The sequence below is a fragment of the Carcharhinus amblyrhynchos genome, chromosome 1 (assembly GCF_965287045.1).
Source record: "Carcharhinus amblyrhynchos chromosome 1, sCarAmb.v2.hapA, whole genome shotgun sequence".
NCBI classification, from domain to species: Eukaryota; Metazoa; Chordata; class Chondrichthyes; order Carcharhiniformes; family Carcharhinidae; genus Carcharhinus; species Carcharhinus amblyrhynchos.
In genome coordinates, this window is record NC_137324.1 from 86,098,494 (window position 1) to 86,125,858 (window position 27,365).

Genomic DNA, 27,365 nt, shown 5'->3' on the forward strand with positions numbered 1-27,365 from the left:
CCCATTCACCTCCCCCCCACCACCACCCTCCCCCCCCCACTCAATAACTACCTTGATCCCTTTAGCCCCAAGAGCTGTATCTAATTTCTTTTTGAAATCACACAATATTTTGGCCTCAACTACTTTCTGTCTTAGTGAATGCCACACATTCGCCCCCTCTGGCTAGAGAAATTTCTTCTCACCTCTGTCCTAAAAGGTTTATCCCTTATTCTCAAATTATGACCCCTAGTTCTGCACTGTCTGGAACATTCTTTCTGAAACCACCCTGTCTAATCCTGTTAGAATTTTATAAGTTTCTATGAGATCCCCTTTCACTCTTCATAAAATTATAATAGGAACAACCGGGAATAGGCCATTCAGTCCATTGATCTTGCTCCACCATTCAATGATCTGATTTCCTGCCTGTCCCCTATAACCCTTGACTCCCTAGTCAATCAAAAATCTGTCTAACTCGAGCCTCAAATATATTCAATGACCCCAGCCTCCACTGCTTGCTGTGGAAGTGAATTCCAAAGACTAATGACTCTCTGAGAACAAAAAATTCCTTATCTCTGTCTTAAATTGGAGTCCCCTTATTTTTAAACTGTGCCCCCACTCCAAGATTCCCCCATGAGAGGAAACATCCTTTCTGCACCTACCCTGTCAGATCCCCTCTGAATCTTGTATGATTCCTTAAAATCACAACTCATTTTTTTAAACTCCTATGAGTACAGGCTTAACCTGCTCAACCTTACCTCATGGCAGTGGATGAGCAGGTATTGTTGCCGTCGGGGGATCCCTATATGGTGCTCCTGATGCAAATGACCTCTTGGTTGCTCTTCTCCCATTGACACCAATGTTTCAGAATGTCATGGCCACAGATAAAACTCCTGCCATTGCTCAGGAGACCCGTCCACACTGCAGCTCTGATGGCCTCAGGCAACCAGAGGAGGCTTACCAAAGTCATCCCAGGCAAAAGGGCACCAGAGGCCGCAGCCTGTCCCCAGCACAGATAACAGCGATAAGGGAACACCGTAGCACATACACAAATGTTGATTAGAATGTGTATTTAGTGATGGTGTTGTGTGAACCTACTGTTCTGGCTTCATTTGTGTTTCATCTGTGTGGTGTCCTGGTTTGGATTTGAGTGACTGACTTGAGGTAATTTTAGATTATATGTACCCTACTGAAGGGCCTCATAATGTGCCTCGCCATTGACACATGCCAATAAATGTGTTAATGTATGCAGCTACAAGAATGAGGTGAGTGAGTCTTTCTGGTTTGATGAATTCCATATCCTTAAGTAAAACATTGCATGATAAGGGATTCTTGCACCTCTCTGTTATACATCAGATTCTATGGTTGACTGGCATTCCGCCTCCTGCTCATCCTCACACTTGCTCTACTAGATTGTCATTTGTCATGGTCTCCCCTTTCTGGAGCACCAGGTTGTGTAAGATGTTGCATACACAAAGATGCACCACAGAAAGCATTCTTTCAGGTTGTATCACAGCTTGGTATGGCTCCTGCTCTGTCCAAGACTGAACGAAACGTCCATCACGCAAAACAGCCTCCCATCCATTGACTCTGTTTACACTTCCTGCTGCCTCAGAAAAGCAGCCAGCATAATCAAGGACCACATGCCTCCTGGACATACTCTCTTCCTCCTTCTTCCATCAGGAAAAAGATACAAAAGTTTGAGAACACGCACCAACCAACTCAAGAACAGCTTCTTCCCTGCTGCCATCAGACTTCTGAATAGATAAACTTCGCACTAAATTCATCTTCCTCAACATCCTATGACTGTAACCTTCTGCACTCTCTCCTTTCCTTCTCTACAAACAGGATGCTTTTTCTGTATAGCACAAAAAACAATACTTTTCACTATATACTAATACATGTAACAATAATAAATCAAACTAAATTAAATTAAATAAAAAGACACAAGACAGAGAGTATTGCATGATTCAAGCATTGAATTCTCACAATGAACCTGGTAGACGCATCTTTTTCACATTTCTCTCTCTGTCTGTGGATATCACACCAGTGTCATGAACCAACACTTCAGTGAGTGTCGCTTGTCTTCAAGATGCCAACCCTACAATGCTCTGGTGAACAGAAAGTTTGTGGCACCTGGGAGTGCCTAAGGGTGTTAGAGAATGACTACTCCTAGAATAATGGGCACACACCTGCATGATCCTTTGATGATGGCCACACACAAATTGGAATGAAGATATTTTTGACTGACAGATGCATCTGGCTGGCCTGATGGTCACTTGCGTGCAGCCTATCACTCCTTGGGCAATCAGTATCACAAAAAAGCTTCTGGCTCTCTCAGCCTGGCTAATGTCATTGGTGAGGAAGGATATGAAGTCATTTGCTGCCTAAATATTAGATCTGTGGCTTTTATGCAATGGTGAGCTAAAAATTTAGATGGGCCACAAAGCTTTCCAGATGGTTCCTGGAATAACCCCAATGCACCAGTCTTCATATTGAGAATGACAAGCATGAGGTAGCTGCCAACTAAATTTGAACTGATCTCCCCAGTCAGCAATTCAGAAAGGGAAGTCACTGTCCCCCTGGAGAGCCAGTCTGTGAGACACTAACGCCCTAAGAGTTGATGGTAATTTATCCTGTGCCTCTGTAGTCCCTGTGCAGGATGACACTTTCTGCGACCACAATCTGGCTGTTGTTGTCTGTCTTGTTCCGGTTCTTGTGCAGCAGTGGGATCCTCACCTGCCTGGACTACAGAACTCACCTGTCCCTGCAACTGGCCTCCTCTGGCAGTATCCTCCAGAGTGTACAATCTCCGTGGGGATAGTGATCTCTGGTTCCTCTGCTGGGCTCCTCCCCTCTAGCATTGCTTTGTATCCAAGCCTTCTTCCTCTCTCCTTGTCATTTGTAATGTTAGAATATAAAAACTGGAGAAATAAAGTTTCCTAACAGCCAGACTGTGCCACCTTTAGCAGCAAGTGCTACTGCTACACACAGCTTTGATCGTATTTTCCCTTGTGCCATGCCTCATACCTGACATAAGTCACTTCTAACAATTTTCCCATGCAACTATGAAAAGACATAAAATTGTTGTAATTACCTCTTTAACAAGCTAAGTTGTCTGCTAATTTTTTTTTCGAACTGGTGATGGGCTTTTAATTTCAGCACTCGTTACCTTCTGTAATATTGGAGGCTGGCATGATGATATTGGATTGCTGACCTGGTGCCCTCATGTGTATTTTACATTAGTGCAGGGAGTGGCCTGCTCAATTTGCAGCCAGCCCAATGTTTAGCCATAAAATCCTGTCCTTTGCATCCTCCTCACAATGTGCTTATCTATTTAGTTTGTGTCATCAGCAAATCTGACTATAATAGTTGGTTCTTCATCCAAATTATTAATGTGATCATAAATGTGTGGCCAAATTCCCCTCCAAATCGATCTTCAAGTTTGCTGACGACACCACTGTAGTGGGTCGGATCTCAAACAATGACGAGACAGAGTACAGGAATGAGATAGAGAATCTGGTGAAATGGTGCAGCGACAGTAATCTCTCCCTCAATGTCAACAAAATGAAGGAGATTGTCATTGACTTCAGAAAGCAGAGAGGAGAACATGCCCCTGTCTACATCAATGGGGACAAAGTTGAAAGGATCGAGAGCTTCAAGTTTTTAGGTGTCCAGATCACTAACAACCTGTCCTGGCCCCCCTATGCTGACACTATAGTTAAGAAAGCCCACCAACACCTCTACTTTCTCAGAAGACTAAGGAAATTTGATATGTCCACTACGAGTCTCGCCAACTTCCACAGGTGCACCATAGAAAGCATTCTTTCTGTTGTATCACAGCTTGGTATGGCTCCTGCTCCGCCCAAGACTGCAAGGAAGTACAAAAGGTGTGAATGTAGTCCAATCCATCACACAAACCAGTCACCCGTCCATTAACTCTGTCTACACTTCTTGCTGCCTCGTCAAAGCAGCCAGCATAATTAAGGACCCCACACATCCTGGACATTCTCGCTTCCACCTTTTTTTGTCGGGAAAAATGTACCAATCGCCAGAAAAACAGCTTTTTCTCTGCTGCCAACAGATTTTTGAATGGACCTATCTTGCATTAAGTTGTTCTCTACATCCTAGCTATAACTGTAACATCCTAGCTATAACTGTAACACTGCATTCTGCACTCTCTCCTTCTCTACGAACGGTATGCTTTGTCTGTATAGTGCACAAGAAGCAATACTTTTCACCGTATGCTTATACATGTGACAATAATTAATCAAATCAAATCAAAATAGTTGAGTCCCAGCACTGATCCCTGCAGCCTCCTGGGGGAGGTGGTGGCCTAGTGGGATTATCACTGGACTAGTGATCCAAAAATACAGGGTAATGCTCTGGGGAACCAAGTTCAAATTCCAGCACAGCAGATGATAAAACTGAATTCAATAAAATCTGGAATTAAATGTCTAATAATAACCATGAAGTCATTGTTCATTGTCGTAAAAAACCCATCTGGTTCACCATTGTCCTTAAGAGAAGGAAATCTGCCATCCTTACCTGGTATAGCCTACAGTGATTGCAGACCCACAGCAATGTGGTTGACTCTTAAATGATTTCAGGCGTGGGCAATAAATACTGGCCCAGCCAACGACACCTATATCCCATGAACAAATAAAACAAAACTCCACAAATTAGAGTTTGCCAATTTGAAAATGACCCATGTATCCCACAGTTTCCTGTTAGTTAGTTGGTCCTCTATCCATGTTAATATATCACCCCAACACCATGAGCTCTTACCTTGTTCCTTTTATATGTTATCTTATCAAATGTCTTTCTGTTATCCAAATGCATTGCATCTGTGGGTTCCTCTTTATATATCCTGTTTGTTATATCCTCAATAACTCTAATAAATTTGTCAAAAATAATTTCCCTTTCACAAAATCATGTTAACTCTGCCCGATCATAATATAACTTTTTAAATGCTACAACCTCCTTAATAATGAATTCTAGCATTTTCCTAATGAAAGGTATTACACCAACAGGCCTATAGTTTCCTATTTCCTGTCTCCCGCCTTTCTTGAATAGCAGTATTATATTTACGGTTTTTCAATCCGCTGGGAGTTTTCCAGAATCTGGGGAACCTAGGAAGATTATATCCACTGATGTCCTGCATTCACCATCCCTGCAGCCACTTCCTTTATGATCCTAGGATACAGGACATCAAATCCAAGGGACTAGTTAGCCATTAGTTTTCCACCTTTTCTCCAGTAAGTATGAGTGCTTTAAGTTTCTCCCTACCCTATTCCCACCTGCTGCTCTTCTTCTATTCTTGGGGTGCCTTCTGTGACTTCCACTTTGATGACAGATACAAAATACTTGTTCAAAGTTCAAATAAGGAATTGCAGATATGGATGCTTGATATTTTTGTTGTTTCCAGAGATGCTTTCTGTTGCTATATTAAGATAACAGATAGCGTACAACTGGCACATGAGAGTAGTGTTATATTAGGTGGCTGATATGGAGAAAACTACCAGCACAAAATTAATGGACCAAATGGTTTGCTTCTATACTGTGCTTATCTATAATTCCATAATTTTGTTCTAACTTCCATGGAACCAATGTAGTTGATGAAGTTCACCTTAGCGCTCACTTCTTTGCTGTGAGTGTTGATACAGGCTATTCATGAGGCACCACTTTCAAAATATGTATTTACCAAGAGTTTCTGGCAACATAGGGTTGGCAGGTATTTGAGATATTGTTGTGCAAGTTAAGTGCCTTCCCACTGATGTCAAGTACTCCAGCAGAGTAAGTACTAGAGGGCACCGTTGGGTGAGATCATGTAATAGAATTTAATAGATGTATCCAATTAGTCCCACTCCACTGTTCTGTATATATGTTCCCTTCAAGTATTGATATAATTATCTTTTAAAATTTACTATCAAATCTGCTTTCACTATCCTGTCAGGCTGTGTATCCAAGATCAAAACAACTCACCACGGACGAAAAATATTTCTCGTGTTGCCTCTGGCATTTTTGTCAATTATCATCAATCTATATTGTCTGGTTACTGACATGCTGCCATTGGAAACAATTTCTCATTATTTACTCTATCAAAACCATTCATGATTTTGAACACCTCTATCAAAATTTCTTCTTGGTCTTCTTTGCTCTAAAGAGAACAGGATTTCCACATAACTGAAGTATCTTATCCCAGGTACCATTCTAGTATATCTCTTGTGCCCCCTTGCCACGGCTTTGACATTGTTCCCAAAGTGTTACACTCAAAACTGAACACCATTCTCCAGTTAAGGGCTAACCTCAAGAAGGAATCTTCTCTATGGTTTAATTGGCATTGATTGATTTGAATAACTAGCTTTACATGATATAGCAACTAATGTTTGAATAAGTACTCAGTCCATCAGTTGAAAGATTGAAGGCTTGGCTTGAATAATTCCTTCTTACCTTAAATGATTTCAGCACAGTCTGTGAATCTTTTGGTTGTGAATAAGGCTTGGGAGTCAACATAGGCACTGCCTTAGAGGCAAATGATCTTGTTGGGGATGTTACTGTGGCAGAAAAGTTAGTCTGGGACTGGCTGCTTGGAATGATCATTGCTTCAACTGTGGCAGTATATTTTTGGACAGGCAATGATTGCTGTCGTAAGTATTTCAGTGAATTAGGATCCTTTGTTGGTGAGGATGGAGTATCTGAGTCCACAGATTGACTTCTCTCCAGGAATTTTGGCATCACCAAGCTTTCTAGAATGGGTTCGCTGATGATAAATCGCTGTGAATATTTTCTCAAAATGGCTTCAGCTTCTTCTGGGGTCCTTGCTTTCTTGTACGCTTCTTGGAGTGCCTGTTCTCTGCTTTCCCTGAGATTCAAAATATAGTAATGAACTATAACACAAGGTTTAAATATTTCACTTTATCATAGAATCATAGAATTCCTACAGTGCAGAAAGAGGCCTTTTGGCCCTTCGGGTCTGCACCAACCACAATCCCACACAGGCCTTATTCCTGTAGCCTAATATATTTACCCTGCTAATCCCCCTGACACTAGGGTCAATTTAGCATGGCCAATCAACCTAACTCACACATCTTTGGACTGTAGGAGGAAACCGGAACACCTGGAGGAAACACATGCAGACACAGGGAGGGGAATTTCACAGTTACTTCATTGCAGTGTTAATTTCCTTCTTACCTTAAATTTTAATGTAAGCCTTACTTGTGACTCATAAATAAACTCTAACTTTAGAATATGCAAAGTCCACACAGTGACCCAGGCCAGAGTTGAACCCAGGTCCCTGGCACTGTGAAGCAGCAGTGCTAGCCACCGTGCCACCCAACCTATAACCAGCCTTTCCCAGATACAGCCCAAAGATGTGCAGTTTAGGTGGATTGGAGTTGCTAAATTGCCCCTTAGTGTCAGAGGGACTAACTTGGTTAAATGCATGGGGATTTTGGGGATAAGGCCTGGGTGGGATTGGACAGAGTCAATGAGTCAAAGGCCTCCTTCTGCACTGTAGGATTTTATGATTCTATGGGGTTTTTTGATGTATTAAATGAAAGAGATCAGTTCCACATAATCTGCCCAGGTGGAACAGGAGAAATTTGGGTCAGATACCCATTTCACATCCTGTCTCCAATTTACCAGACTAAATTAGAATAAAAAAGACATTTCAGAAGGCTGGACAGTGGTGTTCCCCAAGGGTCAGTTCTCGGACTATATAGAGGAATAGAGTAAAATTTCAAATTGTGGCTACGATACCAAACTTTAAAATATGGCAAACAGCGAGGATGATAACAATCAACTGCAACAGGATATAGATTAGCAGAAGGACCAAACAAGTGACAAAAGGAAATTAATGCAGAGAAGTTTGAGGTGATGAATTTTGGCAGAAAAGATAGAGGGGGCAATATAAGCTTAATGACACAGTTCATAAGAGCGTGGAGAAATGAAGGGATCAAGGGATTTATGTGCATAGATCTTTGAAGATGATAGGACATATTGAGAGAATAATTAGCAAAGGATACTGAATCTTGGGCATCATAAATAGAGGTATTGAATACAAAACCAGGGTAGCTGTGCTGAACCTTTATAAAACTCTAGTTAGGCCACAACTGGAATATTCTGTCTAGTTCTAGTCACCACATTTTACGATGGATGTGAAGGTCCTTGACAGGATGCAGTGGAGATTTACCAGAATGGTTCCAGGGATGAAGAATTCTACCTAGAAGATTATACTGGAGAAGCTGGGTTTGTTCTTTGAGCAAAGAAGAGATTTGATAAAGGTGTACACAATCATGACAGCTTTGGATAAAGTAGGCAAAGTAGAAAGTTATTCATGTCAATTGATGGTGAAATGACTGGGAAACACGGAGCTTTAAGGTCTTGAGAAGTTTGGGGAAGGACATTTTTTTATATAATGAAATGGTATTGACATGGCTTGGTCGGGAATGGAGGTCTAATCCAGTGTGGAGTGGAGGAGGTGCATTGTCAGGGATGTAAAACCTGAGAGATTGGAGGTCTCAAGTGGAGAGGAGACAAGGGGGAGGTCAGAGGCCTGAGGAATGAGAGTACTCAAAGTGGGCGAGGGCATCAGCTTTGGGATGGCCAGAGGAAGATCAGAAGGGTCTAGGAGTGTACGCGATTCCAGGGTTTGGTGAGGCAGATATGCTGGATCCAATAGGCAAATGGAAATATTGTAATAATTAAATTGTCCATTTACCTTCTGCAAGTGGATTGGTCCTTGCCCCTATCCTATCCCTATTAAACTGGAAGTGGACAAGTTAGAGAAAGGTTGTGGTCAGGATTTAAACCTTTAATACTTTACATCCCGCCTAGCCTCAACCCACCATTTCTGAGGCGTTAAAATTCACCCCTTCGTACCAATTATTGACAAATATGCTTCACAATGAATGGAAACATGATAATTTTGGACAACATGACATAAAAATTTCGTACTTTTCCTCCACAATTTCTCTGTATGTTTTAATGCTCTTCCGTCTTTCTGAACTGCGATCCCCACTCATTATCTTTTCCACAATATCTCGTTCCTCCTTCCGTTTGATAAGATCCTGGGAAGCACTTCTCCTCCGATTCTTCCAGCGAGCCAGGTCCTGCATAAAAATAGTAATGGATCAGTAATATTGGGGATGGGGTCTCCGATGTCCATGGAGGGGAGGGGGAGGCTATATTTGGCCCAGGAGGGTTCTGTCAGCAGAGCTGGTGTTTATTCGGGTTTTCCTGCAAATGCTCAGCTTGTGGCTCTGATCTGAGCTGCTGGCTGTCTGGTGAATTAGGCCCTGCCCACTTCATCAACAATGCAATCAAGTGTCACTCTCAGAGGGTGGCTCATCTTTGGAGCTTCCTTTCTGGATAGGCAGTGGAAGCAGAGTCTTTAAATGTTTTCAAAGCACAGCTAGATAGATTTTTGATAAACAAGGGGGTGAAAGGATATTGGGAAAAGTGGATGGTTGCAGTCAGAACAGCTATGATCTTATGAAAAGGCAGAGCAGGCCCAAAGGGCTGAGTGGCCAAGCCCAATAATGTGATTTTTCAGGCCCCCTCCAGTTCTAGCCCATTCTTAGAGGGCTGATAAAATCCAATTCATGGTTAGCATGTTGGCCATGTGTGATTGGCTTACGCACCACAGTCATGAACCAGGTGGTCAGTTAACAGCACTTATCAACCAGTAGTTATTCTCTGGTTTGTTGTGCAGGGCTTAAACACCGAAGAAACAATATGATGCAGAACAAAAACATTGTGACTGTGACCAGGATAGTGGCCATTCACCAGCATTCTGTGCTGACCATAGTTGCCACACGCAGGTTGAACACATGGTAACCTTTGAGGTTAAAGAACATCACAGTATTTTATCACCAGTGGAGAAAAAGTGCTAGAGGAGAGTAGTGTGGTCAAAATATCAAAGGCTGTAGGGAAATTGAGGGGGGAGGGGAACATAAAGTTACAAATAATGTCATTCAGGACTCTGGCATTGCAGAAGTAGAAATCTAGTAAGAGAAGATTCAGATACCATTTGTCATCAGACTGGGCTGCTGACCAGCCTACATAGCAATGTAGGCAATCTCAATGTGGTACAAATCCTATCACATTATCCTGCCAACATTAGCTAAATGAGTCTAGTCTGGCATCAGATGGTCTTCCGGAGCCAGCAACCAGCAGCATAGATGGATAGGAAGAGAGCACAAAACCACTGCAACCCCCTTTCAGGTGCAATTCCTGGCAGATTAATTAAGCCCTGTGATATATGAAATAAATGCAATCATACACACTTGCCTCACATTGACCAACACAGCCAACCTAAACCTCTAAATATCAGTTGCAGCAAAAAATATATACTTTTTATTTCGTAGAGGCTGTAAAAATATAATGTAGAATGGGAAAACTTATCATTACAGAATTGCTACCTTATGTTGTGTGGAAACTTGTTTTCACTTCAAGAGAAATTTTCCAAAAGTTAAATCAGCTGCAGCAATGTAAAGCTTAATTTATGCAGCTTGTTATGTTGGTGAAATAGTTTGACTCTGATGTTTCACTTTGGGTACAAGTGCCAGATGCCAACTTGTTCATTTGAAACTCTTTTCACCACTATTTTGGCAGAGGCATTAACATCCATTTAACTTAGCACTAACACTTCTAATGCAAATTTAGCAACATTGTACAAAGTACTAAGGTACCACATAATGCCATCATTGTATAATGCTGCTACATTAATATAACACTTGGAAACCTACAACTGCCAACCCAACTACCTGACAACAAGATGCTAAGAATCAACTATAGCATGTTGGAGGAAACTTAAGGAGTTCAGGAGCTCTGGCCCTTACCAATATCTTCCCATGTTGTTCATTGCTGCCAGATGGGTGGGCAATCGTCACTAGAGAGCAAAGAGCAGGGCAGAAGGGTACTGGATATGGTGGTGGGTAAATTGTTGGAAGGTATTTTGAGAGACAGGATCTACAGGCATTTGGAGATGCAAGGTCTAATCAGGGACAGTCAGCATGGCTTTGTGAATGGAAAATCATATCTTACAAATTTAATTGAGTTTTTTGAAGGGATAACCAAGAAGATAGATGAGAGCAGTGCAGTTGATGTTGTCTACATGGACTTTAGTAAGGCCTTTGACAAGGTACCGCATGGTAGGTTGTTGCATAAGTTAAATCTCATGGGATCCAGGGTGAGGTATCTAAATGGATACAAAATTGGCTTGTTGACAGAAGCCAAAGGGTGGTTGTAGAGAGTTGTTTGTCAAACTGGAGGCCTGTGGCCAGCGGTGTGCCTCAGGGATCAGTGCTGGGCCCACTGCTATTCGTCATTTATATTAATGATTTGGATGAGAATATAGGGGGCATGGTTAGTAAGTTTGCAGATGACACCAAGATTGGTGGCATAGTGGACAGTAAAGGAAGTTATTTCCAATTGCAATGGGATCTTGATCAATTGGGCTAGTGGGCTGACAAATGGCAGATGGAGTTTAGACAAATGCGAGGTGATGCATTTTAGTAGGTTTAACCAGGGCAGGACTTATTCAGTTAATGGTAGGGCGTTGGGGAGAGTTACAGAACAAAGAAATCTAGGGGTACATGTTCATAGCTCCTTGAAAGTGGAGTCACAGGTGGACAGAGTGGTGAAGAAGGCATTCGGCATATTTGGTTTCATTATTCAAAACATTGAATACAGGAGGTGGGATGTCTTGTTGAAGTTGTACAAGATATTGGTAAGGCCACACTTGGAATACTGTGTGCAATTCCGGTCACCCTATTATAGAGAGGATATTATTAAACTAGAAAGAGTGCAGAAAAGATTTACTAGGATGCTACTGAGACTTGATGGATTGAGTTACAAGGAGAGACTGAATAGATTAGGACTTTTCTGTCCGGAGCGTCGGAGGCTGAGGGGTGATCTTATAGAGGTCTATAAAATAATGAGGGACACAGACAAGGTAGATAGTTGATATCTTTTCCCAAAGGTAGGGGAGTCTAAAACTAGAGGGCATAGGTTTCGGGTGAGAAGGGAGAGATACAAAAATGTCCAGAGGGACAATTTTTTCACACAGAGGGTGGTGAGTGTCTGGAACAAGCTACCAGAGGTAGTAGTAGAGGCAGGTACAATTTTATCTTTTAAAAAGCATTTAGATAGTTACATGGATACAATGGGTATAGAGAGAAATGGGCCAAATGCAGGCAATTGGGATTATCTTAGGGGTTTTAAAAAAAAGGGCGGCATGGTCAAGTTGGGCCAAAGGGCCTGTTTCCATGCTGTAAACCTCTATGACTCTATGAATGGGAAGCTAGTGTGGAATCAGAGTTTGTGAATACACGAAACAAGGGGAGGTCTGTATTGCAGCAATTTGTTAGATGGTGTAGATTGATAACAATGTTAAGCAATTTTATTTTCCACTCTTACTTCTTGCCATCTGTCCTGGTCTTCACGTAGTCGACTGTGAATGTTGTGTAGTTCCTCATGGCGAGCTTTACCGTGAGGCTGGCTTGAAACATCATCTTCAGCCCTCATATCATTCATGCTGACACTTCTGTAATGCAGGAGGATAGAAATGAGCGTGATAATGCTTTTCCTTTCCTTTCAAAGATGATTTAATTAGGGTATGTTCCCCCTCCACATGAGGGTGCTAGAAATCATCAAATGAAACCCTATTCAGCTGATTTTTGCAAGAATAATATTATTTTTACTCATGGGATGAGATACATCATACAAGAGTTCTACAGTAATCAACTGGAGGAGAGGGCCAAGTTTTACTGTCTCTACTTGACAGTTTTTAATTAAAACCTCTTATCATTCATTTGGGATTAAGCAAGCATCAGACCATATTGAAGAAAAATGACAGGCAAAAATTGCATTTAAACAAATTAATTACCAAACTCTGCATTTATAAAACATAACAATCTTTGGGTCTAAAACAAAGTAACTTGATCAGCAGTCTATTCCAAAGGACTGACTAACAGCAAGTAGCACTGAAAAGCACTGTCAAAACTTTCTACAATCTGGAAATACTTCTCTCAGATTACAAGGCTTTTTTTTTAAGATTATGTAAAGTGTTATTTGACTATTGGCCAAATGAGCACAGACTATCCTGAGGTTAGAGCATTTTCCTAATTTGCAAAACTGAGAGTTTCATTTTATCTTTACATCAATCCATATCATCAAATAATATCATAAATGTTAAAGAGAAAGGGGATTTCATGGAGAAAAGTGTTTAATATTGCAAAACTGTGCCATGGGATTTCACTCAAAACTTATTCATCCTTACAGGAAGTTCTTGGAAAGGAACTACATTTGAACCAAATGAACCATCCACAAAACAGTTCTACAAAAGTATCCATGACCCAACTTCTCTGATGTTTTCATTTAAAAACAGATGGGTAAAATGTTCACGTTCAAAGTATTTCCCTTATTATTTTGTATGATTTATGATTTGGAAAGAGAATGAAATGTCCAATTGCAAGTGATTCAAGTTTTGTTGGCTTCACTATGTTCTCAGAGGTTTAAATCCACAATGGGGAACGATCATGCATAATGTTTTGCACTGAAACTATTAAAATGTTACAAGCCATGCAGTTTAATAAAATGTGAACCAAAGTAAAAACAGACAAAATGACAGCAGCAGCACCTGAGAGACTTGTGATTTTTTTTAACATCAACACAAGGTTTATAACTATCAAGTGAGCCAACACAACAGCAGCATCCCCTTCCAACCCACACTAAACATGTTGCCACACAATATACGGGATAATAATAATGTTTCTGCAAAAGAAGATATTACAGAAGAACCTACCTTTGTAAACACCCATAGAAATATGCTGCATTTAAGATTAGTGACATTAAAGGATTATGACTGATTGCGCAATTAATTTGCTTGTGATTATGTAAAAACAACAGTATTGCAAAAATGTATTATTGTTCATTCATTTATCGTTTGACTGAAAAGTTCTGACAACTTCAGTGGTTGATATTTGTTTTTTCTAAGAGCATAGGTACCTTGAGAAATGTACCTTAGTGAAAGCTACTGTACTGTACAGATGTGCAATTATGATTGACACAGCACCCTACTCTATAGAATAGAATATCTTAACGTCCTTGTTGAAAATATGATAAAAATGATCAATGTTGATAGCTGATCTGAACTGAAAGCTATTATTCCTGTTCACCCACAAGTCCATTCTTAATCAGTGTCAATAGTTCCTTCTTCACTGGAATACTTATGTCTGGGAACTCATCCATAAATTAAGGATGGAAGTTTACTCCATTGACTAAACAAGCTTATTCTCTGATCCGCATCAAAACTTCCTTTCTGAATGTCCCAATCAAGAGGTCTATTGTAACTTTAATTGTGTAAGTCTTCAAAAATAATTCCACAACATCTGTGCATTCTAACTTGCAGGAAGTAATCTAGGCTTGTCACCTGGATTAGAATTATAAAGTGTAAATCTGACTGCTCTAAACAGACTGAGGACACTATCTAAGCAACAGTATAAAGATTTCATAGATTAGATCCCCTCCAAAACTGTCACTGATTTAAAATTTGCTCCCACCCAGTGTACTTGTCACCTCATCCTGCCCTTCAGCAGCTTTTGATCGTTCCAAATGACTTGTTGCCATCTCCCATTGAAGTCTTATCTTCCTCCGACTGCCACAGAATATGCAGTTGCTATCAGGAAGTTGTGCAATCTCCATGTTTTGGTAATAATTACAATTTTCAAACATTCCCCGTGATCAATTATATTAAAAATTCTTTCTCTTCTATACGATCCTAATTCCATCCAGAAATTTTTAGTATCCTTTCCCAAATGCACTGCAAACATTTGCTGCCTGGGGAATTGAGCTCTGATTCAAGCTAGTATGCCTCATTGAATATGTACCGAGATGAATAAAAATAAACCATATTGGGTAGAAATTCCATGTAAATTCTCTCTAGTTTCCATTGTAACTGGTAAATGATTGGTGGAAGCATTAGAGAAACAATATAATCTGGTACATTTCTAGCTATTGGTGTAAGTGCATCTTTTACATGCTGACAGCTTCAAAATCAACTGCTGCTACCTAGTACTGTTCCAGCCCTGCAATTACAAGAACAAAATTGTAGTGTTCCTTTTTAAATAAGACAAGGTTAGATTAAAAGCATACCATCTGAAGCACTGCTCAAAGTAAATGAAATCCTGAACTGTTAAACACAGATGGGTATGATTCAACTGCAAAGACTGTGTGGTGTCTCTTTAAAGCCACAACATATACAATAAGTAAACACAGCTTGAAGTCATGTAGCATCTCTTTACAGATTGGAAAGACCTCTCTTTTTCAGGGTTCTGAATCAATTACCTTTCTCGCACACACTTTCCAGCACAGAAGGAGACCATTCAGCCCAACAGACATATGCTGGTGCTCATGCTCCATGCAAGTTTTCTCTAACCTTCATATGTCCAAACATCTTACCCATATTTCTTTCTAGTCTTTTCTTCCTTATGTACTTAACCAGCTTCCCTTTGAATGCGTCTATGTTATTTGTTTCTATTTCTCCCTTGGATAGGAAATTCCACATTCTAAAGGCTCTCTGGGTATAGATATTTCTCCTGAATCCCTTATTGGATTTGTCTTATCTTGATGGCCCCTAGTTCTGGGGCCAGATTTTCATCTTCGAGCTTGGACTATTCCAGACATTGCAGTCCTGGCATTTAAAGGCAGCTCCTTTTGCATCTCTGGTAGTAAGCTGTGAGCTGGAGTTGGAGCTGCTACCTCACAAGGCAAGCTCAAGTCAGCAATGGAGGCAGAGAAATGGCATGGCCAGCAGGATAGAAGCTCCACCACCAATGATTGGACATGTTCCAGTTGTATACATGGTTGTTAGACCCTCTAGCTGTCAGTCTCCCTCAACCTCCACCAACCCCCATGCCCACTCACCCAGTATACACTGGGTATACAACTGATGAGCCAAATAACACTGGCAAGTCTTTGAAATGCCCATGAAATAAAAACAATCAGCCATTCAAAAATCCCTTTGAAAAAAGTTATTGTAATACTGTCAATCAAATAAGACAATGAGAGTCTCATGGAAGAAGCCTTTAATCCACCTAACAACTGTTAATCTTGTGTAAATAAACAAATAGGTATTGAAATGCTGCTTTAAAGAAAAATAAACTTATTGCAAGTTAATAAAATTGATAATTAAACAAAGCTACAACTCCCTTCAAGTTATGTAAACAAGCCAGTCTAAGACCGAATGCATTAGTTAGCCTTGCAGTTCAGCCAAGCAATGCTGGCCATCTGGCAACTGTATCAACAGAAGCAGGTTGAACAGATGATTATGCATTCTGTTTTGTGGCATTTAACATGCACAAATCCTTGCTGTACAATTTTTCATTGATCATTGAAGTCAACTTTGATTAAACTCTAAAACCTCACTCTTTAAATAACCTTTCAGAACAGAATGTCCTACCCATTGTTTGGGTTTATCTTGCAGCCTATTTGATTTAGTTATCATGCTTTGCTGCCTTTACTCTAGAATAATTTTCTTTGTTCATTTTAGTGAAAGTGTAAATGTGAGTTTAAAGGATGATATTGTAGTTATGATTCTTACAATTCTATTTACCACATTTTGCAAAAATAAATCACAAGCAAATCTTTATTGTCGCCAGCTATTTGCTATAACATATATAGAAATACCTTAGAAATTTTAGTAACTCATAGAATCAACAACAACCTGCTTGTTTCCCCTCATTGGGAGCAACATTTCAAGGCATTGTACAAGGGGAGGATACAACGCCAATTTGGAAGTGGGAAGCTTCACAAGAACTGGAAAGCTAAATACACAGTCAATAAATGTACGAGAGAAATATAAGACCTTCTTTTTAACAATGTTGCACAAACTCATTGTATAATGTTGTTTATACGGGCCTTTGGATCTCGTGTCTAATTTACTTCCAGTAGAAAATGACACCAGACTCCAAGCAATGGCACTTTGCATCACACCCATTTGAAGCTGAACAGTTAATCTTCCAAAGAGTCACTTCTTCATGTAACACCATTGTGTTTTAGCACTTTTCCAGTGCACTTATGCTTCTAAATGACTCTGCCCCACCACCACCTGAATGTTTCTCATCAGTATTTACTGTTGAGAAAGGTATGGATGTTAGGGAACTTCGGGAAATAAATAGTGATGTTTTGAGGAGTGTACATATTACAGAGAAGGTGCTTGAACTCTTAAAGCAGATCAAGGTAGATAAATCCCCGGGACCTGATGAAGTGTATCCCAGGACATTGTGGGAAGCTAGGGAGGAAATTGCGGGTCACCTAGCAGAAATATTTGAATAATCAATAGTAACAGGTGAGGTGCTTGAAGATTGAAGGGTGGCAAATGTTGTGCCTTTGTTTAAAAAGGGCTGCAGGGAAAAGCCTGGGAACCACAGGCCAGTGAGCCTCACCTCTGTGGTGGGTAAATTGTTGGAAGGTTTTTTGAGAAACAGGATCTATAAGCATTTAGAGACGCAAGGACCGATTAGGGACAGTCAGTGTGACTTTGTGAGTGGAAAATCATGTCTCACAAATTTGATTGAGTTTTTTGAAGGGGTAACCAAGAAGGTAGATGAGGGCAGTGCAGTTGATGTTGTCTACATGGACTTCAGCAAGGCCTTTGACAAAATAGCACATGGTAGGTTGTTGCATGAGGTTAAATCTCACAGGATCCAGGGTGAGTTAGCTAAATGGATACAAAATTGGCTTGATGATAGAAGCCAGAGGTGGTTGTAGAGAGTTGTTTTTCAAGCGGAAGACCTCAGGGATCTGTGCTGGGTTCATTGTTATTTGTCATTTTATACCTATGATCTGGATGAGATCATAGTTAGGAGGCATAGTTAGTAAGTTTTCAGATGACACCAAGATTTGTGACATAGTTCTCAGTGAAGAAGGTTATCTCCGATTGCAATGGGATCTTCATCAATTGGGCCACTGGGCTGACGTATGGCAGAAGGAGTTTAATTTAGATAAATGTGAAGTGATGCATTTTGGCAGATTGAACTAGGGCAGGACTTACTCAGTTAATGGTAGGGCACTGGGGGGAGTTACAGAACAAAGAGGTCTAGGGGTACAGGTTCATAGCTCATTGGAAGTGGCGTTAACAAGTGGACAGAGTGGTGAAGAAACCATACAGCATGCCTGGTCAGAATATTGAATGCAGGAGTAGGACATTGTGTTGAAGTTGTACAAGGCATTGATAAAGCCACACTTGAAATACTGTGTACAGTTCTGGTCACCCTATTATAGAAAAGATATTATTAAACCAGAAAGCATGCAGAAGAGATTTACTAGGATGCTGCCAGGACTTGATGGTTTGAGTTATAAGGAGAGGCTGGAAAGACTGTGACTTCTTTCTCTTGAGCGTAGGAGGCTGAGGGGTGATCTTATAGAGGTCTATAAAATAATGAGGGGCATAGATCAGCTAGATAGTCAATATCTTTTCCCAAAGGTAGGGGAGCCTAAAACTAGAGGACGTAGGTTTAAGATGAGAAGGGAGAGATACAAAAGTGTCCAGAGGGGCAATTTTTTCACACAGAGGTTGGTGAGTGTCTGGAGCTGTCAGAGGTAGTAGTAGAGGCAGACATAATTTTGTCTTTTAAAAAGCGTTTCGACAGTTACATGGGTAAGATGGGTGTGGAGGGATGTGGACCAAATGGCAATTGGAACTAACTTAGGGGTTTTAAAAAAAAAAGGTGGGACGGAGAAGTTGGGCCGCAGGGCCTGTTTCCATGCTATAAACCTCAATGGCTTTATGACTCTATGACAACCTCCACTGATTCATTTTGTGTTTTGAACATTTCAGTGCTAATTTAACCAAAGTGCTGGCTAGAGCTCATACTTTGATTTCAATTTCACAAATGCAATTGATCAAGAACAAACATTAAACAGTTTACTCTGCATGCAAAACAGCATCATCTAAAATCACATGCACCTGCAGAGAAAGAATTAGACTGTCAAGAAATGTGTTTTTACAATTTCCCTAAAGCTAGAATACCAGTTCTTATTTCAAAGAAGTAGACAGCACAGGAGGAGGCTACTCAGGGTGATGAACTAGCTGTCCACTTAGTGTTACTGCCTGGCTTTTTCCCCATAGCCCTGGAAATAAGGAACAGGAGCAGACATAGGCCATTTGGCCCCTTGAGCCTGCTTCGCCTTTCAGTAAGAATAAATTGATCTTGTTTCAAACACATATACAATTCCCTTTTGAAGGCTTTGCACAGAATTATTGAGAACACATTTCATATTTGTGAAGATGCAAGTATGGAAAACTTGAGTCATTGGATGTAAAATGTCCAAACCTAGCCAAGAAAATACAATGTGTTCCAGGTACTGGTGCCCCTGCCTGATCCTTGTGTCTTGCCAACTCTTCCTAAATCTCCTACCCCAAACCTTTTCTACTTTACAGCATGGTATGTGCTTGCATTCTGGCATTAGTTGATGTTGAATTTAAATGTTCCAGTTGCTTTCATGTGTGGTCTGCAAAGGTCTGTAACTACATAGGTATACAGAACACACATGGGAATATGGGAGTACAAGTGAAAGCGAACTAGAAATATAAAAACAGATAGGAAGAGTTTGTACAAGTATTTAAAAAGGAAAAGAGTATCTAAATTAAGTGTTGTTCCTCGAAGAAGTGAGTTTGGGGAATTAACCATAAGAAATAAGGAAATGGAAGAAGCAAATGATTAGGAAAGCAAATGGAATGTTGTTGTTCATTGCAAGAGGAATGAAATATTAGAGTAGGAAAATGTTTCTGCAGTTGTATAGGGCATTGGTGAGACCACCTCTGGAGTACTGTGTACAGTTTTGGTCTCCTTACTCAAGGAAGGATACAATTGCATTAGAAATAGCTCTGAGCAGGTTCATTCAACTGATTCCTGGAATGTAGGGATTACCATATGAGATTGGGCCAATCTCCATTGGAACTTAGAAAAATGGGAGGTGATCTTACTGAAACATATAAGACTCCGAGGAAACTCAAAAGGCTAGATGCTGAAAGGATGTTTCTCCTTGTGGATAAGATGAGAACTAGGGGACACAGATTAAAAATATGATGTCTCCCATTTAAGACGGAGATGAGGAGAGTTTTATTCCCTCAGAGGATCATTACTCTGTGAACTCACTTACGCACAGAGCAGTGGAGGCTGTATCATTCAACATTTCTCAGATTGAATTAGATAGATTCTTGACTGATGAGTGTCAAAGGTTACAGGAGGTAAACAGAAAAGTAGAGTTGACAATCAGATCAGCCATAAATGGCGGAGCAGGCTTGTCGGGTCAAATACTCCTGTTCCTAATTCATATGTTTGTAAGTTATGCAATAGTCTAATAGCAATTGGCAATCATTAGCAAGAACTGCAACTTGGAAAGATCATTCCATTTTCAGTTCTCCCCAAATCTGATGCATGTTTATAAGTGAAAGTCACCTGTTTCTTATAAAGTGCTTTATTGTCAGTAATCCCCAGCTGTGTGTTATATATAGTTAAAGCAGTTAAACACGCAAGCCCAGAGAAACTCATTATTCTTGGTGGTTTAGTAAGCACTTGCAAATACTGATCAAGCACATGCACTTCCACAATTTTAAAACACAAGATACCACTTACCCTGTATCATCAGACAGGGCATCTGTAGGACTGTATCTACAGGACCAAATATAAAGAACACACAGAAAATTTACAAGAAAACATAAGAAACATCAAAAATGCAAAAAATTCAGATCTTCAAAAATGCACAATGGAAATTTGTTTGTATAACAGGTGTTTAATGTTTTAATTGATAGCGGGTCCAAAGCTTCAGTCTCCCTAGGACAGTAAGTCACTGTACTGGGATAACACACTCTTATGATTCTACTACTGAAAATTAAACTTAGATACCAGGTATAAGTTCATCATTGTAATACTCATTCTACAATATAAAAATAAACACCTTAAATGTTTCCCTGCTATCTCCCTCCTCCAAAATTTCTATTTTTATTATTCATTCATGGGATTTGGGCCTTCCTGGCCAGGCCAGCACTTATTGTCAATCTCTTATTGCCCTTGAGAAGGTGGTGATGAGCTTCTTTCTTGGACTGCTGCAATCCATAGGTGCAGCCACAGTGCTGTTATGAAAGGAGCCCCAGGATTTTTACCCAACAATGAAGGAACAGCGATATATTTCCAAATCAGGATGGAGAGTGGCTTGGAGGAGAACATCCAGGTGGTGATGCTACCATGTGTCTGCTGCACTTAGTCTTCTGGATAGTAGCAGTCATGATCTTGTAGATGGTACGCACTGCAGACACTGCATTGGGGTGACAAGAATGAATATTTGTGGATGACATGTCAATCACATGGGCTACTTTGTCCTGGATGGTGCTGAGCTTCTCGAGCATTGTTGGAGCTGTGCTCATCCAGGAAAGACAAGCTTTAAGGTGTAATATTATTGAATGTCAAGAGCTGATGCTTAAATACTCCCCTGTTGGAGAAGGTCATTGTCTGCCAAACCTGCAGCATAAATGTTATTTGCCACTTGTTAGTCCAAGCTTGAATATTGTCCAGGTCTTGCTGAATTTGGACATGAACTGCCGAAGTGGTTTTCCTAATTGGTCACCATAAGGTTAACAGAAGATCAGCAAATCCTCATTTACGTTTCCATCCAGGTTGCTTGACCACCTGGAAGATGCCCAAGTGTTTTATGTTAATATTAGCTGTTTTAATGTTAGCTGTTTCTTACCTAATTAATCTATTCTGGTGCATTAATGGTTTTAAAGCTATTTTTAAACTATTTTTCACTCTTTTCATCCTGAATTATGTAATACAATTTAGGGGTTGATGTGAATTCCACAACATTGCTTATTAAATGGCTGAAAGCTTTTTGCTGATAATTGCTGATTAGACGAATGAAAACCAAAATATTTTGGAATAAGGCCTGGCTGATCTTTGATGTGGGAAAATATAAAGCAAGAAGCAGTTCTATCCTAATGTTTCTTTCTTTATTCTCTTGTGGGTTGTGGGCATCACTGGCAATTCCCTTTGAACTAAGGGCTGTTAAAAGCAGATTGCGGGTCTGGAGCCACATGTAAACAGGTGTGGAAAGGATGGTAGATTTCCTTCCTTTTCTAAAGTGCATTAGTGAACTAAATGGGTTTTTATAATTACTGAGGCTAGTTTTATAGTCCATATGAATTAATTGCATTTAAATTCCACCAGCTGCCATGATGGGGTTTGAACCCATGTCCCCAGAGCATTAGGCTGGGCTTCTGGATTAGTAGTCCAATAACATTTTCACTACACCATCAACTCCCCTTCTATACAACCATTGGCAGTTTCTGGAGTTCAGCACCCCAGCAGCAGAACCACAGCATTGAAGAAGGATTCTATTTGGCAGCTGAATCTATGTATGTATAGTTAATACAAGAATAATGGGCAGCAATATGGGAAGATCAAAATAAAGAGAGGGGAGAAATTGCTGATGGGCTGATCAATCCTAACCAAGTGGGATGATCTCAAAGATTCTGACCACAGAATCAAAAAGCTTGCGTTAAATATGAAACGGAACCAGATAACAAAAAGAGGAGGAAAAAGGCTTTGGCCTTGATTTTCTCGTTCCTAGGCAGGGTCAAAATTCATCAGGTGGGATTTGAGAATGGGAGATGGGACCTGGATCCAAGATTAACAAACCTTCTTGATACTGCCAATTTTCTTCAGTGTGGGTTAAGGATGTGTTGGCCACCCACCAATGTCTCAACATTGGCAGCACCATCACAGAAATGGACTTTTCAGACCTTCCTCAATTTTGATGGATTCAGGCTGGTTTTGGAAGGCAATAAGAACATAAGAACATAAGAAATAGGAGCAGGAGTAGGCCATCTATGTGAGGCAGCACAGAGGTACCATGGACCATGGGGGATCCGTGATATGGTACTGGCAACCGTATGGAAGTTCAAAAGGTATTGCCATATGTCAGAATAAACTGCTTTATCAGAAGCTATACACATATTTTTAATAGTATGTTATGATCCCCATAAATATGGATAACTTTTTAGAAGAAAGGAATCCATGTGATGGGAATCAGAAGACTTCACTTTTTTAAAATAATTACTGTAACAAACTGACCAAAATGAACACAATTCAAATATTAGTTAACAGTTGAATTATTATTTGATCCTTTTAAATGGTCTGGTTGGCTCTGGCAAAACTGAAACTGTAGCAATGTGGCTGTTGTCCATTCCACAATCTCCACTCTCCCTGCATTCAGCTCCCTGTATAAAACACATAGTATTCCTGCTCTATTCTGGGAGTCTTCAATTTGCCTTTTCACCAGGATATGGTAAAACTGCAGAATCTGATTCCAGCTGTAATTTGATTACACAATTAGCTACCTATTGACCCTTTGTTTTCTGACTTTCATCTCCATGGTAACTTCAGATCAGATGGGCATCTCATGGCACTAAAATGCTTTCTAGGAAGTCCAATTACACTCTTTTCTGGGTTCTCCCCAGTTTACTTTGGAATTAAAGTAAATTCATAAAAGAAAACAAGCAGGCTTTTCCCCAAAGCGCAAAGGTAAACTCAAGTGATGGAAGGACATTACTTTGAAAACATAAGTGATTATTAAATGAGGTGGTATCCAGGTTGTCACTTTTGAGAGCTGACAAACTGCTGACAGAATGAATAGCATTATTAAAGTTTTCAGATGCATCAACATGTATTTACCTTTTGGATAAAGTGCTCTTCTGCATTGCACAAAATGAAATTCATATCTTATGATATTAAATATGTTCTAGATGTTGGTTTCCCTGCAAGATTCAGCTTAGCCATCAATTTGGTTGTTTAAAAGCTTTGAGAGTTAATTGAGCTTTTGATTCGTTTCAAAGGCTTTAATGGCTTTAGCTCAGGAGTTCTTGTTGATGTAGTGGTTCAATGGAATCTCACTTTGAATGCTAGGTTGACTTCAAAACCATTCATGGATTTAGTTTGGCTAGAGTCGTGTAATATGACTTCCTATGAGTGCTTGGCTGACTTCCAAACCTGCTATTCAGGTTGTTGACACAGCTGTTTGTTGGTTTGTTTTACATTTTTATGAGCTGTTAAGAGAATAGTGTTATTTTAGTGGATATACAAGTAATTCTTGTTGATTTTGACAGCTGTATGGTACTAAGTGTACTTCCTGGTCCTCATTTTCCAGTCATTGATTTTAATCGGCATGCCTAAATTGTCCATACACTTATCAGGTATGGAAAGCTCTCTGGTAAGAACATAAAAGATAAAAACAACTATTTATATAAATGCTTGACAATAATTCATATACTCTTGTATCAACATTTGAACAATTTAAAAATGTATTAACTGCTCAAACTATCCAAGGAAGGGAGGTTTTTACACAAAGTGGATTGTTCCAGTGTTAATTTATAGCCAGTTGTTCATAATTGGCGCGTACCATCACTGGAAGTCAATGTCAGCTCTATATAGCCTAGACATATCCCCCAATCTCAGACAATCATTCTGCCTGAAAACTTTTCCTTATTTCATTTCAGATTTCTACCTTCTCACATCCTCTTGCAGCAAGTTATGTCGATAATCAGATTTCTGTAATTTTACATGAAAGTAAGCACTCACAACATCAGGTGACATTAAAGCAAACCTGTGGCTCCGGTGATTGAGCTAAAGTCCAAACGTCCACTACTAGAATGCGCATTGTCTCATAAACAAAGGGATTTGTGTGATTATCCTTCAGTTGTCCTTTGTTACAATGTTTTATGCTTCTGAAATCCTGGTTACATCTGTAATTAAATATTTTGCGTAGAATGCTCCTGTATGTGACAGTGAACCCAAGACAGCACACCCTATGCCTGGTGTCAGTCAAACAAGGCAGCTTTATTTTCAGGGACTGACATCATTTCAGATTAAAATTATTGCCCGTGTATTCAAATGTTACTAGTTCTAGGACAAAGGAATTTCCAAGGTGCAGAAAAAGTACCACAGGCTGAGTGTTAAAACAGAATAAGCTATCAAATTAAAAAAACTGATTTTAGCTGTTATCACTGGGACATGAAAACATGAAAAATACAGTCCCATTTACCTTTTATATTATTTTTGTAAATATTTCTACAATGCTATTGTAATATTTCAAGATGAGTCAAGGTGACACACAGACAAAACAACTGCAAACACATGCTAAGTGTTACTTGGTTCAACACAAACATTTCCACACTTGCAATGAGTTTAAGTGCACTTCAGGCTCCAGCCCACAGCAACTGTTTAGTTAAATGAAACAAAACAAAAAGCTCACGTCCACAGAGATCCCTTCTTGGGTTTATTCATCTTCTCACGTCCATCATTGATTCCGCTCTTTGACTGGCCTTGTTGTGAACTGGGGACTGGGAGGAACTTATTAAAGGCAGCACTGGTCTGCTTAGAGGTGGATTTTATCCGCCTGCTCATCATGTCATCTTTCTCTAGATCTGGGACCCTCTCTTCTTCATCTTCGTCACTGGAATCGTGACTGCTTTCACTCAGAGTTACTGTCTGGACAACCAGGACAGGAGAAGGGGTTCTTCGAAAATACTCAGCTGTGCACGTGTCACTAAGGAAAGTCTCTTCCGGTTTATAGCTATGGAAGAAGAGGTAAATTAAGAAAGGAAGGAAGGCACCAACTAATGGGAAGTAAGGTAACAGCAGAACAAGATGGTTAGATAAGAAATAAAACATTCACTTCATGTTTACAGTCTACAGGATACAACTTCAGCAGATAAAGACTTAAAAACACAAATTTGTTCCTTTAACATGTCCTGGGAGAATGAATACTGCTTCACTATATCTATTATTATGGTAGAAATAGTAGTTATCATTGTAGTTACAGGAATGGGTACAGAACTGTCCTAAACCTCAATATTTATCCCTACCCCAATGAGTAGGAGGTAGTTGGAACTGGCAGAGTTGTGGGGGATGGGGGTGAATTAACTCCAAAAAAAGGAGGCATGTCCCCAACCCACCGTGGACCCACCTGTGGCAATGGACAAGGAATATGTGTATCATTCTGGCGAGATGAAACTTCGTTACCATATTTAAGTCAAGCTTCAAAGGTGCAATTTAATTTCAATTTAACTGCTGCTGGCTGGGTTTCCTAGCGCTTGGGAAACCCAGAGGGAAATAGGGGCAGAAGGGATCTCATTGAAATTTATAAATTTCTGACAGGGTTAGACAGGATAGATTCAGAAGGAATGCTCCCAATGGTTGGGGAGCCCGAAACTCAGGGCCATAGTTGACAATAAGGAGTAAACATTTTAGGACCAAAGTGAGGAGAAATTTCTTTAGCCAGAGAGTGGTGAATGTGTGGAAGTTACTACCACAAAACGTAGTTGAGGCCAAAATGTTGTCTAATTTCAAGAAGAAATTAGATATAGCTCGTGGAGCTAAAGGGATCAGGGATATGGGAGGAAAGGGGGGATTGGGATATTGAATTCAATGATCAACCATGATCAAAATGAATGGCGGAGCCGGATCGAAAGGCTGAATGGCCTACTCCTGCTTCTTGTTTCTATGTTGCTATATGTTTATATTAGGAGTACTGGCTCCAAATGGTCAAGCCTTTTAATAGCAATTTATGTGGCTCAAGAGAGGCAGGAGAGCTTCCCCAGCCCTTCAAAAAAATCTTCAGCACTCTCCATTCAGCTGATAGTGGCCTCTCTCCACCAGCCTCAACTCTGCAATCACAATTGCAGTGGATTGCTGCCAAAGCTTTCTGGCTGTGGCCTCCTGCCGTTTGTTTTCCCATCCGGTGGTTTGGTTGGCTGCCAGGCAGGAAACAGAAGAAATAAATTATGGCAAGGCATTAAATTCAGTAGGATTTCCAGATGGTGGTGGCATAGTGGTATTGTCACTGGACTAGAATTCTAGAGGCTATAGGCTAACATTCTTGTGGAACAGGGTTCAAAATCCACACACAGCAGCTGGTGGAATTTAAATTCAATTAATAAATCTGGAATATATAACAAGTCTCACTAATGGTGACCAGGATAACTATCATTGATCGTTGTGAAAAAACAATCTGGTTCACTAATGTTCTTAGGGAAGGAAATCTGCTGTCCATTCCCGGTCTGGCCAAAATGTGACTCCAGGTCCATAGCCAATGATTGACTCTTAACTGCTCTTTGAAATGATGTGAGGCAAGCCACTCTGTCCCAGAGTGAATAGGGATGGGCAACAAATGATGGCCTTGTCAGCGACACTCACATCCCATGAAAGAATAAATTTAAAAGGCTCCTCCACTTGTTCCCACACTACTAACCTATATCATCCCCTCCTTATATGCCCATAAATATCGGGGCCAAATGACTTTTGGGTCTAATGTAAAAGAGTGATTTC

At 40.2% G+C, this 27,365-nt stretch overlaps 1 protein-coding gene across 15 annotated transcripts in view; it reads right to left on the reverse strand.

Annotated features, from left to right (window-relative positions):
• LOC145342637 (LIM and calponin homology domains-containing protein 1-like) overlaps positions 1-27,365 on the reverse strand; it is a 334,400-nt gene that overhangs the window by 58,675 nt on the left and 248,360 nt on the right. For 13 of the 15 annotated variants that reach the window (XM_080188279.1, XM_080188221.1, XM_080188199.1 and 10 more), the window contains exons 13-17: positions 25,291-25,611; positions 20,622-20,657; positions 12,400-12,526; positions 8,935-9,089; positions 6,430-6,841 (exon numbers count right to left, since the gene is read on the reverse strand). In XM_080188279.1, the coding sequence (XP_080044405.1) occupies positions 6,430-6,841; positions 8,935-9,089; positions 12,400-12,526; positions 20,622-20,657; positions 25,291-25,611 (1,051 nt within the window). The remainder of the gene's footprint in view (positions 1-6,429; positions 6,842-8,934; positions 9,090-12,399; positions 12,527-20,621; positions 20,658-25,290; positions 25,612-27,365) is intronic. The other 2 variants (XM_080188282.1, XM_080188272.1) reach the window with 1 other exon arrangement.